General features: G+C 37.9%; 1 protein-coding gene across 1 annotated transcript in view; it reads right to left on the bottom strand.

Annotated features, from left to right (window-relative positions):
• Hsc70-5 (Heat shock protein 70 cognate 5) overlaps positions 1-17,037 on the bottom strand; it is a 214,480-nt gene that overhangs the window by 39,472 nt on the left and 157,971 nt on the right. The window contains exon 13 of the mRNA XM_090385060.1: positions 9,486-9,603. Within this exon, the coding sequence (XP_090241186.1) occupies positions 9,486-9,603 (118 nt within the window). The remainder of the gene's footprint in view (positions 1-9,485; positions 9,604-17,037) is intronic.

Genomic DNA, 17,037 nt, shown 5'->3' with positions numbered 1-17,037 from the left:
AAACATCTTTCTACCCTGTCACTTGCCAACAATTAAGCCAAATAACTTATACCTTACTGCAGCATCAAAAGATGCAATTACTGTATTCTATATGAAAGCACACAGTCTTGTAAAACATAATGATGAAATCCTCGCTCAACTGACATCATGGAATCTGCATCCAGACCTGATGGTTTTTACCGAGACCTGGTCCTCTCCTGAGGTTTCAATCCAAATTCCAGACTACTTTCTTTTTCAAAGTTGCAGAGGTGATTCAAAAGGTGGAGTTGCTATTTATTTTCATAGTCATCTGCGATGCTCTGCCTTTCCTATCTCAAATCTGCCTGATCAAGCTTGTGAACTCACTTTTATCCACATTACCTCTTTGGTGGTTGGATGTCTATACCGACCTCCCTCAGCCTCAGTTAACAGCTTCCTTGTAACTCTTGACAACACTATCTCATTTCACAAGCAAATCCCTAAGCCTTCTACTGATTGGTGACTTTAATATTAACATTCTTCAAAGCTCTTCCTCTCAGGTGCAAGACCTAGATGTCATTACTTCAAATGGTTTCTCTGTTCTTACCGATGGAGATATTCTGACTAGAATGAGAGAGTCCCACAATTCCCTTCTTGACTTCGCAATTGGGAAATGCTCTCTCAAGTATGCAATACTTGATACAATTATTTCGGATCATCGTCCCATCTTAATGGTAATCGAAAATGAAATAAATGAAGCAGAGATCATGCACACTTTCAAATCTGTCACTCCAGACTCTCTCAATCAGTTTTGTCATGACCTGCAGCAGTCAACGTGGGATGGAGTGCTTGCTACAAGTGATCCAGAAATTGCAACTAACTGCTTTTTTAAGCATATCCTAAATAGCTATGAAAAATACGTGTCATATATCAGAAGACCAGGGAATAAAAAGGCCACCAGGCCGAGAGGAAAAATATGCCCGTTCATCTCAAACAAGATTTGTAATATGTTAAAGAAAAGAGACAACCTTGCAAGAATTGCTAGAGCAACAGGAATCGAGGCAGATAAAATTAAATACACAACGTACAGAAACAAAGTCACTGACTGCATTTGGTCAGAGAAAAGAAAATACTATAGTTCTCAACTTACAGGTATCATAAAAAGCAAGAAAAAATGGACAGTTTTGAACAAACTATTACCGGGAAGGAAACTGAAATCACGAAGCTACGTTGGAGATGTAGTTGAAAACGTGGTACTCATTTCAGATGACGAGCTAAAAGCTACTGCCTTCTGTAACCACTTTAATTCAAGTGTGAATAACCTCTTTCAAGACAAACTTGACTTCAGAGACAAGGAAATGAGAGAATCTGCCAAGTACTCAATCAGAAACTCTTTTTCTCATTCCTCTCTCTCCGATCAAGAGATTTTAGAAGCAGGGAATCAATTGAAAGAAAAGGGAGCCCCTGGCTTTAATGAAATATCTCCGTCTCTGCAGAAAAAGGTCCTTAGCTCAATTCTTATGCCACTGAAGTATATATTCAATCTCTCCTTTCAATCTGGTAAATTCCCTTCTCAATTCAAAAAAGCAATAATCATCCCTGTTCCAAAGGGAAACTGCTGTAACTCCATCAACAACTTTCGCCCAATAGCTCTACTCTCAGTTTTGTGAACTCACTTTTGAAACTTGCAAAATTATTCGAAAAAATTCTTCATAGCAGACTCATGGGTTTTCTTGAAGAAAATCAGCTCATCCATCAACAGTATGCTTATCGCTCTAAAAGATCCACTGATCTTGCAATTGTTGACTTCTGCTCAAGGATCAGTGATAGTCTTGAAAAGGGGTCACTATGCTATAGCACTGTTTCTTGACTTATCTAATGCTTTTGATTGCATAAACCATACTATTCTACTTAACAAACTCAATAACCTTGGCTTGAGAGGGAAAATTAACCTTCTCCTTGAAGACTACCTCACTGATTGGCCATTTGTTGTAAGAACAAATCAATCATACTCCGACATCTGTTATTTCTCCAGGGGAGTACTTCAAGGCTCACTTCTTGGACCCATCCTATTTGTTCTTTACATCAATGAATTTCTCTCTCTGCTTCCATCTTTTCCCCTAGTAGCGTATGCCGATGATATTTCCATCCTAATCACAGATAAAGACCCTAATGAGCTTCAACTCAAAATCTCTGCCTTGCTTTCTGTGATGCATAATTGGCTTCAAAAGAATCAGCTTATACTGAATCCAGAAAAATCAAAATATACAGGATGATTCACTACCAGCAAGACAAACTTGCAGGAGGTGTAGGGGACACAAAGACGAATAGGAATCACATAGCATTGCAGGGTGCAAAATGCCTTCGTCATGCGGGAGGTCGCGTGAACAAAAAGCAGCAAAGAAAAAGAACAGAAACTCGTTAGCGTAACAGAAATCATTTTAATGACAAGTTTTACACTGGCAAAAAGCCATGCTACAGAAGGTGTTCGAAAGTTCGACCAGAAGCAGTCACACAGGCTTCACAGTGCCGCTGCATGGAATCCCAAACGTTCTGGAAGATTCCTGGCGTGCCTCGAATCTCCCCGGCAGCTACAGAGATGCGAGCGACGAGGTCTTCAACTGAATCAACGGGGGTCTTGTACACCAATGTCTTCATTCGACCCCAGCAGAAGAAGTCCAGGCATGATAGGTCCGGCGATCTAGCAAGCCAATGGATGGTGAACAAACTGACAAGTCAATTGCAGAATTAGATCCTATAGGTAGGAGATCCAGAGTTTAATAAATTAAGATCATTATTATTCATAAATTCCTCGATCAATCTGCCTCTTGTGTCCACCGTAGCTGACCCCCACAATGGATGGTGTCTGCTAAAGCTGGACACCATATAATACGAACAGTTGGTGTCCAACTTTAGTGGACACCGACTGCTTGCATTGCAGTTGGTAACTGCAGTACGAGCTGCCACAGCTTCCGAGATGGCTTTTAACTGGATTGGCCTGGATAGAATGTTAGTATTAACAAAAATAGCTACTACTCCACAGGCCGGAGACTCCGAGCTCTTACCTTGTCTGTACATTATGTAATTTGAGAATTTTGACAAAAATTGGGGTGACAAGAATTTTTCCTGTAGGCATACACCTGTGGAATTGAAATGAGCAAGTAAATTCCTTAAGTCATCAGAATGGCTGCATATATCCTCAGCAGTTCCGTTATACAATGTTATTCATTATTTAGGTTTAGCCGAGGATGATTCACTGACTTTTTGTTTTGTGTGTGTGTGGAATATAGGGAGTCCAGTTTTTTTTTTTTTTTTTTGTTAGTTGTTGCATCGCCTTCTGTAGCCATAATGCACCTCCCAAAGTTTTTGCACTACTCTGATCCAAACCCAAAGCAGGATTCAAACCCGCGACCTTTGGGTTGCCAGGCAGGTGCTTTACCCACCTGGCTAGCCTGGTCAGCAGGAGTCCAGTGTCCATTATGTCATTAGCATTAAGTTCTATGGCTTCCTCATATTTTGAGTGTACATCCACCTCATACTGTTGGTTGGTGATTCAGTTTTCTTACTGTCTTTATTTACTTTTAAATTTTTCAATGTCACATGAGACTGTTGGAGTATCAGTTGGAGTTTAAGTGGCTTTGCTGGTTTTAGTTTTAGAAGCATCTTTTCCAGTGGTTGATAAAGTTGCTTTAACCTAGTTATCTAGTGGGTGTTGGGTAGTATTGACACATCTGTTTGAACTGCAGTTGAAAGATACTTTGGGTGTGAGATGCATAGGATCAACTAGGTATGGTCAACATAATTTGCTTGTGCCTTAGAATAAGTGACTATGTTTTACTTTGTATTTTTTTGGACTTCCCGTTTTCCACATTTCACATGATTTCAAAAAGGCAGAGTGGCTTCCATTGCAGTTGAGGCAAATGGGAGTTGAGACTGAACAATCTGCTTGTGTATAATCCTTTGATCCACAAATAGTAAAGTTGGAGTAAACTCTGCATGTCTGTTGAAAATGGCCATATTTCTGGCACTTGAAACAATGAAGGGGATTTGGAGTGTAAGGGGATTTAAAGTGCCGAATTCGGCACTTTAAATAGCCAGCTTTTACTGAGAATGGCAAATCAGGAGTGCTGAAAGTTAAGATGGAATTGGAATGATATTGTCATCTTTTTTAGTTATTCTTTTTTGCACTGATTATGTTTTGATTGCTAAGTTCTTGAACTAATTCATCCTCAGACACTGTAAGTAGGTCCTATTCTGTGATGACACCTTTTGATGAATTTAAGGTATGTGGGGAGTTACAAATACTGGCAGCCCACCAAATGTCATTGTCTTTAACAGCCACTCAATGTTTCGAGGTAGCTGTTTCAACCAGCAGATCTCCAGATTGTAGTCCCTTCACCATTTCTGGTGATCCAGCAATAGATTTCAAACATTTTTGAATCATAAATGGTGATAACTTGCCCACAGGCTGGGTGGACAGAGAGGGTATCACCAGAAAAATTAGGAATTTCAGGACACTGTGCTTCTCTTCAAAGCCTTTTAGGTTGACTAGAGTCATTATGAATGGATTCTTGTACTTGAAGACTAAGGTTGGAAAACTGTTTGAATTCATGATGGCTCCTTTTGACACTGGGGTTTATCTTTACCACCTAGGTTACCTGCCCCACCATGGGGAGGCAGGAGCAGCACAAATAAAGTTGTGTAAAAGTTAGTCTGTTAGTTTCAAGGAAAGAAAAAAAAGGTGGTTTCCTTTCTGTAACTTACAATTTGTAAGAATAAGCTAACAATTAATTATTTCAAATGTAAGAAAATCTTTCCATATTAACAAGAACTGCCACCATGAAAAATGCTCCATAAGTAGCTAAGAGAATAGCTTGATCACAATAATGCTTGGCACCCAAGGCTAGTGAATTATGTACACACTGTTTGTCTACTGAATAATTATCAGTGATTCTGAATATTATATTCAACTGTATGAGATGAACTGCCATTACACAGCCTATCATTCCTGGAGAGAATTTATTTGATTAGCAATCAGTAGTACTGCTATACAGCAAAGGTGTGTTCATGATCCCTCCAAAGAACTGAGATGTAAAGTGTGCTGTTGCTTTTTCATTGCTGAGGGAGAGTGGTGAAATTCAGGACTGAATAATCCAAATTATGCAGTTTCTTCTGTTAGCATACATTAGACTGGGGTTCGAGAATTTCATTAGTCCAATGACATTCACAAGCTCGCTGATTGCTTAGCCATTTCAAACTTTGCAAGAAACAGTTACATTTAGTCCTGAATACAGAGCCACCGTACTCCTGTTGGTGGTATAAGCACCCATCATATTGCTGACAGGATGTTCCGCTATATTCCATCCCATTTCTACTATCACTACATATGGTAAGAAAAATTCTAAAACTTTTAAATAATGAAGGTTTTTTTTTTTTTTTTGAATCTTTCACAGAATTTTTCACTCTTTACTTTAATACCATGTATCAGTTGTGAAGACAGATTTTTGGTTGTTGCAAAGAGCAAAGGCAGAGGGGATAAATGAATTAAATTATTAAATGAACAAATAAATAAGTTAGTTCTGTGAACTTAGAGTGTAACCGGTAATGCATGTGTTCAGATTGGTATAGAACAGAGTTTCCCAAACTGGAGTCCGCAAAACATTCAGAAGGGGTATTAAGTAATATGTGTTTATAGATATGTAAATAAATATATATATATATCCAGTGCTTTTTTTGTAAAAAAAATAGGTGCCGGTACTCATTCTTTGCTATCAGGAAAAATTGAAAATTAAAAGGATATGAAAAGTACTCAGAAAAAATTTTTTTCCTGATATTGTTACTTTAGTAGTAATGTTTTTAGAATAAGAACAACAAATTAAGCGTATTAATACAGTTTATTAAGCAGAAATTTATTATTCAGGTATATAAAAAAATAAGTAAAAAATTAACATAAGTAAAAATAAGTTCTTGTAGTTCTTGTAGAATATTCCAAATTTTTATTAAGTTCTCATCCGGCACCCTTTGCCAAGGGTCGGCGACCTTTTTTGAGTGAAGAGCCATTTTTGATCTAATAAAAAAAAAAAAAAAAAGGAGAATCCGAAGAGCCACACCTCAGCTCAAGCTGGAGGGGGGGGGGGGCGATGGAATAGAGTGGGAAGGTGTTTCGTTTATTAAAAAATATATATTTTTTGAAATATTATTTATTAATACTGAAAAAATGTAACAAACATCCAATACCAAAAACTGAGAAGTCGAAATGCAAATATTTTCCAATTTTTATATATGGGTCCGGTAAGCTACTCCATGCATCGAACACAATTTGGTCTGCATTTTATTGTCATCTATCGCCGTCATTTGTGTAGACTTGCAAGGGCAGCATTTTGCCTCTCCAAATCCTCAATTTCAGTTTTAAGCATTTTGGTCTTGCACTCCACATGTCCTTGATTTTTAAGTCCTCTTAACTCCATTTCAAATTGTGCTTCATGTGAGCTGTAAAGTTAAATAGCCACAGTTACTTGTTAAAAGAGTTGCATGCGGCTCGCGAGCTGCAGGTTGCCAACCCCTGTCCTGTGACGACTGCTTTTCTTCTTCTTTTTGTGTCGGTTGCTGAATGACGTTTCCGAAGCGGCCACGAATCGACATATTTTGCTGGATCAAAGCGGGTCAGCGGTAGGCATACAATATTAAGAAAGAGTAGTGAAGAAACTGTTTTTGTCATCAACAAAGCACTGGCGATCAGATTCATTTGTGAAAATCCTCGTTCACATTCACTCGATGAAAGTGGTATCGTACTCAGAGCGTTCTTCAAATGCTCCAATTCTTCTGAAACCTCATCTCAATTAGGTATCCCCGAAATTCACAAATTGTATCTCTTTCATTTAACTGTAACCTAATTGACAATTTTCTTCCCTTTCACCAAATGCCAACAATTCATGTTTAGAAGGATTAATACCTTCGTTGTCCTTGTTTTCCTTCTCTCGTCATCGGTATTGTCACTAGTTCTTAAATTTGAATTTTTTTCTTTTCTTTCTTTGAAACAACTGTCCGAAATGTCTGTGTCATTCGGATATTCAGCTACTGTGACCATGCAAACAGAGATAGGGAAAATGTGGATAACGCACTTCCTCGAAACAACAGATGATTATTTGTCGGGGTAAACGAAAATCACTTTTGTAATTCTCAAACTGGATGCTTACTGTTGATTCACAAAGGTGTCCAACCTACAGCCCACGAGGAAAGTGAACTAAAACAGCATTTTAAATTTTATTATCAAAAAATTTTTCTCATTAAATGTTTTGTTCAGTAAATGTATGTAATTGTGTATTGTACTTAATAAAATTTTCGAATATTTTGAATTTTACTTTTACATGCAACAAGATATGGAAAATGTAACACACTAAAGAAATCTAACTTTGAATTTTTTTGAATATGGCTCCTGTATGGGAAAAGGTTGGACATCACTGCAGTAGAAGGTGGGCCAGAGCCCATTGGGAATACACGATCTGCTCGCTCTTGACTAGCGCGACTCTATCCGACCACCTGTCCCGTATGTGGGACAGGTGGTCGGATAGGTTTTACCAGGTACCACTAAGTTGTAGAATGCTTCAGCTCTCTTAATTCACGCAGTAGCACTAATTTCCCAAATTGCCCGAAGGCCAGAAATGCGAACAGTGTGTGCCAAGTTAATTCTCTCCTAATCTGTTTGCTATATGAAAATTTTCTTCGCTCAACGGAAACTATTTTAAATATAACTTCCAATGGGAATTCAAAATAATTCACTATAAAAGGACTTCATTAAACAGACCCGACTGAGTAATTTAGAATTATAAAAACGGTTATAGTTTTATATAGAAAAAATCTTAAAAATAGACAGTAAAAAATGCAAATTTAGTTAAATGATTTTAAGCTTATTTGAATAAACATGTGAAAAAAAATTTACAGAATATTACAAATTTCAAAGTGCACTGCATCCAAACATCACTGTTAATAAAGGTGCCGGTATGCTGTATCGTCCCAAAAAAAGCACTGTGTGTGTGTGTGTGTGTGGGGGTTTCTGCAGATCTCAGTAGTATGGGAGCCACTGATCTAGAAGACAGGTGAAATTACAGATGTTAATTTAGTAGAACGGTGCCATGGAAATATTTATTAAACAAGCATGGGATCATTAATCTGGCTGCTCTCTTTTGGATGATCTAAGAGTTCAGTGGTGGGAAGGATTTGCAATTTGTGGAGTGCACAGCTGTTTATAAGAGATGTATAATGCAAAACATAAAGAGAAAGCCCAGTTTCTTGGATGCAGAGTACAACATTTGTGACATGCTTATGTCAAGAAACATCAAGCAGCATCATATTCTCATGGTGATTTTCCACAAATCTCGTTTTTCTATAATGACCACTCTTATACCCGTGAATATTATTATAGTTTATTTAGCTACTAACTAAATCCCTATACATTAAGGTAATGTTTTGGGAACCTTGCTGGAATATGGTTTGAGGGTGGGTTCCAGCAAGGTTCTTGAAATGTTACCTTAATGTTTAGGGATTTAGTTAGCAGCTCAATAACCTTAATATTGACATGGTATAATAGCCATTAAAGAAAAACAAGATTTCAAAGATATGTAACTTCTCTAGAAATCTAAGATATGTAAGTGTTGTTGAGTTGAGGACAAGCATGGGAACAGCACACTTTACTTGGATGAGTTTAAGGACTGATATTGACTAAATTTTCTTCTCCTCATCTGGAAATTAGCATTTAAGAAAGTGGTGTTGGATATTTGAGAAGTTGCAGCTATTTGTACAAGATTGCTGAACTAGAAAGTAGGATATACAGTTTCATCAGCAAAACAATGGAAAGCATTTCCAGTCAACAGACAGTCATTAACACACAAGAGGAAAAGAGTGAAAGAATAGGGCACTGGAGAATTCTGGCATTAAAAGTTAGAAGACAGCTTTGTTATTTGGTTTTTTTAGGAGCATGAGCAAATAAGGCCATATTGCTCCGGGAATATGCGATGATCATTCCCCGACCTTTCGTATCCTCCGTATTTGGTGGTGACAGGCTCGAACCCCGGTCTAATCAAGAAGCGTGTGCTACACACTGCTGCTCCTTCCCACCTGGCTACAGAGGCGCCCGCTAGAAGACAGCATTCTACCACTACATGCAGTATGTGGTTCGAGCGGATGGGATTGGATATTAGGTTTTAATGACACAAAAACACTGAGGGCTATAATGTGCCAGGAAGAGGTCACAGGGGAAAAGACACACTTACCAAATTGCAAAAATTGGAGGGCAGACCATAAGATGGATGCTTGCTTAGAAGGCCTTTATTCCAAACACAATCCAAAGCCTCAGAAATAGACTTTTTCCATGAAATTTGTCCATGGCTAAGTGGACTAAACATTACTGGAATGAATAATATACACCGGAAACTAAATGATAGCTTCCGGTTAATATTTACTGTGGCTAACATAAGTTAAAAATCCAAAGAAAATAACATTTAGTGTCTGTTACAGTAAAACAGACTTACTTTGCTGTTCTCGCCCAGTGCCCCTGTCTCTTGCTGATACATGAACTATACCATTTGCATCAATATCAAAGGTTACTTCAATCTGAGGAACTCCCCTAGGAGCAGGAGGAATGCCAACCTAAAAAGAAAGAGTAATTTATAACAGTAACTTTATGGTGTTGCCATGATGCAGGGGAAATGAAATTATGAAATAATTTCACTCTTTCACTATACTACATAAATTTAACACATGATTTTTTTAGAATAATCTGTACGGGTCTTGCATGCATTTCAAATGTATATTTGTTTTCTTTAGCCATGATTACTTTAGTTCTTAGTCTAAAAGGTTAATATGGGTAAAGGAATTAATTTTGAAGTTTGTAATGACATATTATTCATTTTTTTTTTCCTAAATCATAGAATATAACTACAGTACCAGAACCCTTTTTCCAGAAAGCTTGGAACAAGAGGCTTTCTGAATTTCAAGTCCTTACTTAGCAAGAGAAATCAGAACACTTGAAATAGACAATTAAAAATCTTATATTAAGACTTTATTTAAAGTGTTAGCAAATACACATTTTAATAACATTACAATCAAATGTTGTCTCAAATGACTGAACAGCAGAATATAAAAACTGAAAGTTTTTTTTACAAAATAAAAATCCAGTAGATATAAAATCTTAAAAATTAAATATAGGTAAGTGTTTAAAAAAGGGATATAATAAAAGAGTAGACCCCCCCCCCCAGTATGGGGATAGTGGTTCGAACTTTTACCCTCTCAAAATATAGGTACATTTTACAATGAACATGAAGTATTTAAATATGCATTAATGCCAATATAACATCGATAATTTTTGTGGGCAAAAATAAAATTTACCTTTTTTTTTTCTTTCAGTGCTAATATAAATATGCAATGACCAAAGACATGAAATATTAAACAAACATTTTTATTGCAAGAAACTGTGTGTTGGGGTGGAGGGGTAACTGTTTTCATATTTCAAGATGTGCTCTCACTGCACAATTAGCAAAGGGAATTAAATCTAAAAAATCATAAACAGGAGCAAGGATGCATATGGTAAACAAACCTAAGGAAGCAATAAAAACCCATTATTGTTGCTGATAAGGCACATCAGTTGCAAAGACTATGTATGGTGTGCCATGTACGTTATTGAGTAGTCTTTTTGTTCCTATATAAATTTATTTTGCTTTTTCCTGTGTTGTGACTTCCTCCCCACTTTCCTTTAGCATTATTTTGTTTTTCTTCAGTTAATTCACTTCTGTATTTCCTTTAGAAGCCATAAGATGGTATAATTTTATGCATTTTAGAAAGCAGAAAACTTCTATGACATATCTCCTAGTATTGTGCTAAATGCAAATGGTTCACGTCATGTAGGTGGTAGTGTGAAGGTGACCAGTTGTTCCTGTGTATAGTTCGGACATTCTATTAGAATATACATGATTGTTATGGTAGTACTACACCTCGTTCACTGCAGAATTTCTTCTGACCTAAGGAGATAATGGTGTGTAACGGCTGCATGTCCTATTCTTAACCTTACTAGGATTATTTCTTGTCTTTTTGTTCTAAGGCTTCTGCCTCATGGTTGGAATATTGGTTTAATCCGTAGTACTTTATTTTCCTTGAGTTTTCCACGTTTCATACAGATTTTCCATATTGTCTTTCTGTATTAATCTCATGGTACTGGCTGGTTGCTTTCAACAGGTGTTGAAACTGACTCGGCAGCTTAGTCTGCTAATTCATTTCAGAGAATTCTGACGTGGCCAAGACCCAGCAGAATTAGATATCTTTCCTTAAGATATTCTGAATTTTCCATAACATGAAGTGAAGCATTAAGGTTTATTAGTGCCATTAATTCAATGAATCAGCATATACTTTTGGGAATATCACTTTCTTTTACATGTTACAAAGCAGTTACAGTTATCTGTATTGTGCAGTTGTGCTATTGTGACATCTGGGAATACAGTAGGAATTTCTACTTTGGTATTGGTTTTGGAACTGTCTATACAAAGTATATACAGACATGCAATTTGGGTACTGAGCACTGATGACAGAATGCAGCTGTTGGAAATTCTTTTTGGGAGTAAATATTTGATCCTATGTTTAGAGCTGCAGATCACATCTGGCAGAGCCCAAAGAATTCACGGTAATAAATTAGTAGACCAAGATGGAGGTGGGGAAGTTTTGGTAGAATTGCACCATCAAATTCAAGATCCATGTTTATAAGGATCTCTAAGATTTAAATCTAGAGGTTAACTGACATATGGCAGAACTTGGTAGATATTTTTGAATTTGAAAGTGTCTGCAATTCTGCCCAGACACGATAGGAGGGAGTATATGATGAGATCCTTGTCGATCAATTCGGCCCTGGAAAGATTGTGCAAGGCTCAAGGGGTAGAATTTTTTTCAGCCTGGACTTGTTAACAGGAGAGATTGCTTCTACAGGGATGGGATACACTTAAATAGAAAGGATGCAAGAATATTTGCTGATGCTATCGAGGCAGTGTTAGGTAGGTCTTAAACTGCTAGCTTGGGGTTGGGGAGAGACAAAGACAAATAGATTAACAGTAGCCACTGGCAGAGGTGAAAGTGATTCTTGCACTGCTTCTATTGGAATGAGCAGAAGCCTGAAAAACAATATGCAGGATATTTCAGAGACTGCTGGAAGTCATGGCGGTACAAGTAAACACATGGGTTGTGTTAGGGTAGCTAAGAATAGAAACAGATGCATGTATACTTGCGTGTACACCAATGCTAGGAGTTTAGTAAATAAATTTGATGAATTTGAGGTATTGCTCAAACCATCAAAGGCAGATATTGTTGGGATATCAGAGACGTGGTGTCACATAGATATAAGGAATGCAGAACTGGAATTTGGGGAGTACAACATCTACAGAAAGGATAGACAGGATAGGAAGGGAGGAGGGGTTATGCTATTAGTTAAAAAACACAAAATACAAGGAAGTGAAGCCAGTCGACATCGATGGACAGGGCAGTGTCGAGTCAGTTTGGTGTGACATAAGCATAGGTAAATCAAAATTGAGAGTAGGAGTGTGCTATAGGCCTAATGACTCTGAGTATAATAAGATACTGTACAGGGAAATAGAATGGTCCAGTAAATCAGAGTCTTATAATGGGGGATTTTAATTTCCCAGATATTGACTGGAGTTTGTGGGTTGGTCACTCACACACTAGCAAGGCTTTTGTGGATTTACTGGATGATTGTTTTCTACACCAGAATGTTTGGGAGGCAACTAGAGGGAGTAATACTCTTGATCTGATTATCAGTAGTGATTCTTCATGCATTAAGAATCTGCAGATAAAGGAACCACTATGTGGCAGTGATCACAGTGTGTTGAAGTGGGATTTACTCAAGGAGGTAACTACCATCAGAGGTAAGGGGAAGGGTTTTTGCTTTCGTAAAGGCGACTATGATGGGCTGAGACAGTATTTAAATTCTATACAGTGGGACCAACTGATGATGTTACCAACAGCAAATTCAAAATGGGAAGCATTCAAGGAACTAATCTTGGAAGCTACCAGGCTTTACATACCAACCAAGAAATATTGTTCAAGGTTCAGGCCTAAATGGTTGTCAGATGAACTAATGAGACATATGGCAGAGAAGAAAAATGCATGGGATACATACAAATTAATGGGTGACATGGAAGCCTATGATAGATATAAGTTGGTCTGTAACCAAGTCACAAAGGAGATTAGGCAGGCAAAGGCAGATGAGAAAAATCCTTGGCAAAGGATGCAAAGAAAAACAGAAAAGAGTTCTTTACCTATTTAAACTCAAGAAGGAAAGGGATGAATCAGATTGGTCCACTGGATGTTGATGGTTCAACAGTTGAGGATCCTGCTCAGGTGGCTAACAATCTCAACGAGTATTTTGCATCTATATTCACACATGAGGAGTTATTTAGGAAGGGGAATGTCGTAGGTGAAGTAAACATTGGCAGTGAGCTAGATGATTTTCTAATAACTGAGAGGAAAGTGGAGGAGAAATTGTTGAGGATAAACATAAAAAAGGCACCCGGGGTGGATGGGATCTATCCAGTTATATTAAAGGAGGCAGCAAAGGAAGTAAGAAAACCCCTAGCCATAATTATGAGAGCTTCTTTGGACTCAGGGGAGGTACCCATAGACTGGAGATGTGCAAATGTAACCCCAATTCACAAAGGATGATCAAAGGATGACACAAGTAATTATAGACCTGTTAGTTTAACTTCGGTTCCAGGAAAATTAATGGAGGCACTGGTTAAAGAAGCACTGCAGGATCATCTGGACAAGAATTCAGTTATAGCTCAGACACAGCATGGTTTTGTTAAGGGCAGGTCTTGTCTGACCAATTTGATTGGATACTATGATGTAGTCACAAAAGAACTGGATGCAGGGAATAACTTTGATATTATATATTTGGATCTTAGAAAGGCTTTTGATACTGTTGCGCATGGAAGACTGCTGCACAAATTGGAGCAGTGTGGCACTGGAGGCAAATTGCTGCTATGGATAAAGGGATGGTTGAGTGGCAGAAGACAGAGAGTGGTAATCAATGGACACTGCTCAACGTGGTCTGATGTTATTAGTGGAGTTCCTCAGGGTTCGGTGTTGGGTCCATTGTTGTTTTCTGTATTTATAAATGATATAGATGATGGTATATCAAGCTTAATGTCCAAGTTTGCAGACGATACAAAGGTTGGCAGGGTTGTTAAGGACACTACTGATGCTATGCTGCTGCTGCAACAGGATCTGGAAAGGTTGAGCAGATGGGCAGAGAGGTGGCAAATGAAGTTTAACATTGACAAATGTAAAATACTACATATGGGAAGCAGTAACCCCAGTGTAATGTATCAACTGTGTAGTACTACGCTGACAGTGGTAGAGAAAGAAAAGGACCTGGGGGTAATTGTGCAGGCAGATATGAAGTTCTCTGAGCAGTGCAGACGAGCTGCAAGAGTAGCTCGTGGTGTCTTGTCACTGATATACAGGAATTTTTCTAGCAGGGATAGGGATGTGATTATTCCCTTGTATAAGGCATTGGTCAGGCTACACCTTGAGTGCTGTATACAGGTCTGGAGGCCTCATTTCAAGAAGGATGTAGAGCTGCTGGAACGAGTACAGAGAAGGGCAACAAGATTAGTGAATGGAACAAGGGGTTGCTCTTATGAAGAAAGGCTTAAGTTTTGCAAATTACAGTCTGGAGACTAGGCACCGGCGAGGTGATCTGATAGAGGTGTATAAGGCTTTGAATGGTTTGAGCATGCTCAATGCCAATGGGATTCTTCCTCTTGCTCAGAATAATCACCTGAGAGGGCATAAATTCAAATTGAGGAAGGACAGATGTCGGATAGATGTGCGGAAATTTGCCTTTAGCCAGGGGGCAGTTGGTTTGTGGAATAGACTTCCATCACTTGTTGTTGAAGTTGATAGCCTGAACAAATTTAAGGCTCAGCCGGACAGGTATTTCGAACGAACGGAGGGGTGAAATGGGAGTAGTGGTTGTGCTTTTTTTTTTTGGCTGATGCTGAATAAGCTTGCTTTCTTGCATCATATGCCTCTACTAATGCTAATATGCTCCCATTATGGTGTAACAATTATTGACCATGTTGGATAGTTTGGCATGGATTTTATTTTCCATGCATACTATAGTATTAATTGTTGTTTTCTTATTGAAAGTGGTGGTTGAATTCCAGCATAAAGACTGGTATTGGTGATGTTCTGTAAGCCCCTAAAGTAATGTGGATAATACTATGATGCAGAGTCCCACTAGTGAAAAGCACTTGGTCCTGCAGCTGAATGTGCAGCATTCTTGTTCTGTTGCGGATGAAATAAAAATTGTATGTCAACGAGAAAATATCGATGTTGCTTGCATCCAAGAACCTTATTATGTGAATGATAAGATAGTTGGTTATCCCCCTTCTTGTAGGGTCATATATAATCCTTGTCAAGAAGTGAGAGCTGCAGTAATTGTTTTTAATTCTGATTTACTATTAACCAAAATTGAATCCTTAAGTAGCAGTCATGCGGTTTGTATTAACATTCAGTCTACTGTTGGTGCTTTTGTATTTGTTTCAATATATTTGAAATACAACTCTGACATTTGGCCATATTTAGTTTATATGGATAGTGTTCTTGATAAGCTAGGAGATTTGCCTGTATTGTTTGCAATTTATTCTAATGCCAAGAGTTCACTTTGGTTCAATGGCACTACTGATGATAGAGGGAAAGCATTAGATGATATGATAGCAGAGCAGAAGCTTATGGTTCACAATCAACCTGGGGAGGAGTCCACCTTTTGGACAGTAAATGGTGAATCAAACATAGTTGTAACTCTTACAAACTCAATTGGCACTAGATTTGTCTGTGGATGGAATGTCAAATCTGACTGTGTATTGAGTGATCATCGTGTGATATTTTATGAAATCAATACACAATGGGAAAACAGTGTTGGGTTGAATCAATTACGGCACTTTTCTGTTAAGCAATGCAAACTGGGATAACTTTGAGAGAAGTCTTCAGTGGGCCATGATTGCGATCTGAGTTATCTAACATGACAGGTGATAAACTCTGTGGGGTTTTTGCAAAAACTTACTATGATGCGTGTGTAACTGCTATGAAATGAAAACAGATAAAACAGACCAGTTAAGTGGTGGACACCTCAGCTCACTCTATTGGGAAAAAAAACAAAAAAAACAAAAAAACAACACAGGTTTATAAGGCTAGGAAGCAATTTTAGAAGAGCAAACATAGGGAAAGTGCCTTGGAAGTTATTCGATTAAAGAAAGACTATCAAAGCCTTCGTAATAAATATGTCCATGCTGTCACTAAACAAAAATATGACTGCTGGAAAACGTTGGTAAAAAACAGCAGGAAATAATGACCTTTGGGGATTGGTTTATAAAATTTGTACTGGCAAATTCAGAGCAGCTGCTGATGTTATATATTCTATTGGCAAGGGCACCACTGAGACATGTAGTTGGGAAGATTCCATGAGTGCAATCTTAGATCACCTTATAGGTAAAGATAACATGGCTGATAACCCATGTGTTCATCTAGAACATTGTCATATGCAGGCGTTGAATGAGTCGTATGGTAACGACATTGAAGAATTACCCTTTACCCACGATGAACTTCTCATTGTTGTCAAGTCCATTAAAAATAACAAATGTCCAAGTATGGACCCACTGGAGGGAGAGGTAATCAAAAAGTTCTCTAATCTTTATTCGAACAAATTGTTACAAGTTTTTAATAACTGTCTAAGAGATGGTGTATTTCCGTCTCCTTGGAAAAATGCACTGCTCAAGATTATCCTAAAATCTCCAACCAAGCCAACCACAGTTCACCCGCTTCATATAGACCTATTGCATTGCTTCCTGATCTTGGTAAAGTTTATGAGAATCTTTTAGCCATGCGGATTGCTATCTACCAAAGAAGTAATATTGGCGTTTCTAACAAACAATATGGTTTCACTCCTGGTGTAGGTACTGAGGATGCACTTCACTCTTTAGTTTGCAATATTCAGGAATCGAATTATAATATACCTTGGGAATT

This window comes from Mastigoproctus giganteus, chromosome 11 (genome assembly GCF_048544385.1).
Source record: "Mastigoproctus giganteus isolate SK-2022 chromosome 11, ASM4854438v1, whole genome shotgun sequence".
NCBI classification, from domain to species: Eukaryota; Metazoa; Arthropoda; class Arachnida; order Uropygi; family Thelyphonidae; genus Mastigoproctus; species Mastigoproctus giganteus.
This window is presented reverse-complemented; position numbering and strand designations above follow the sequence as displayed.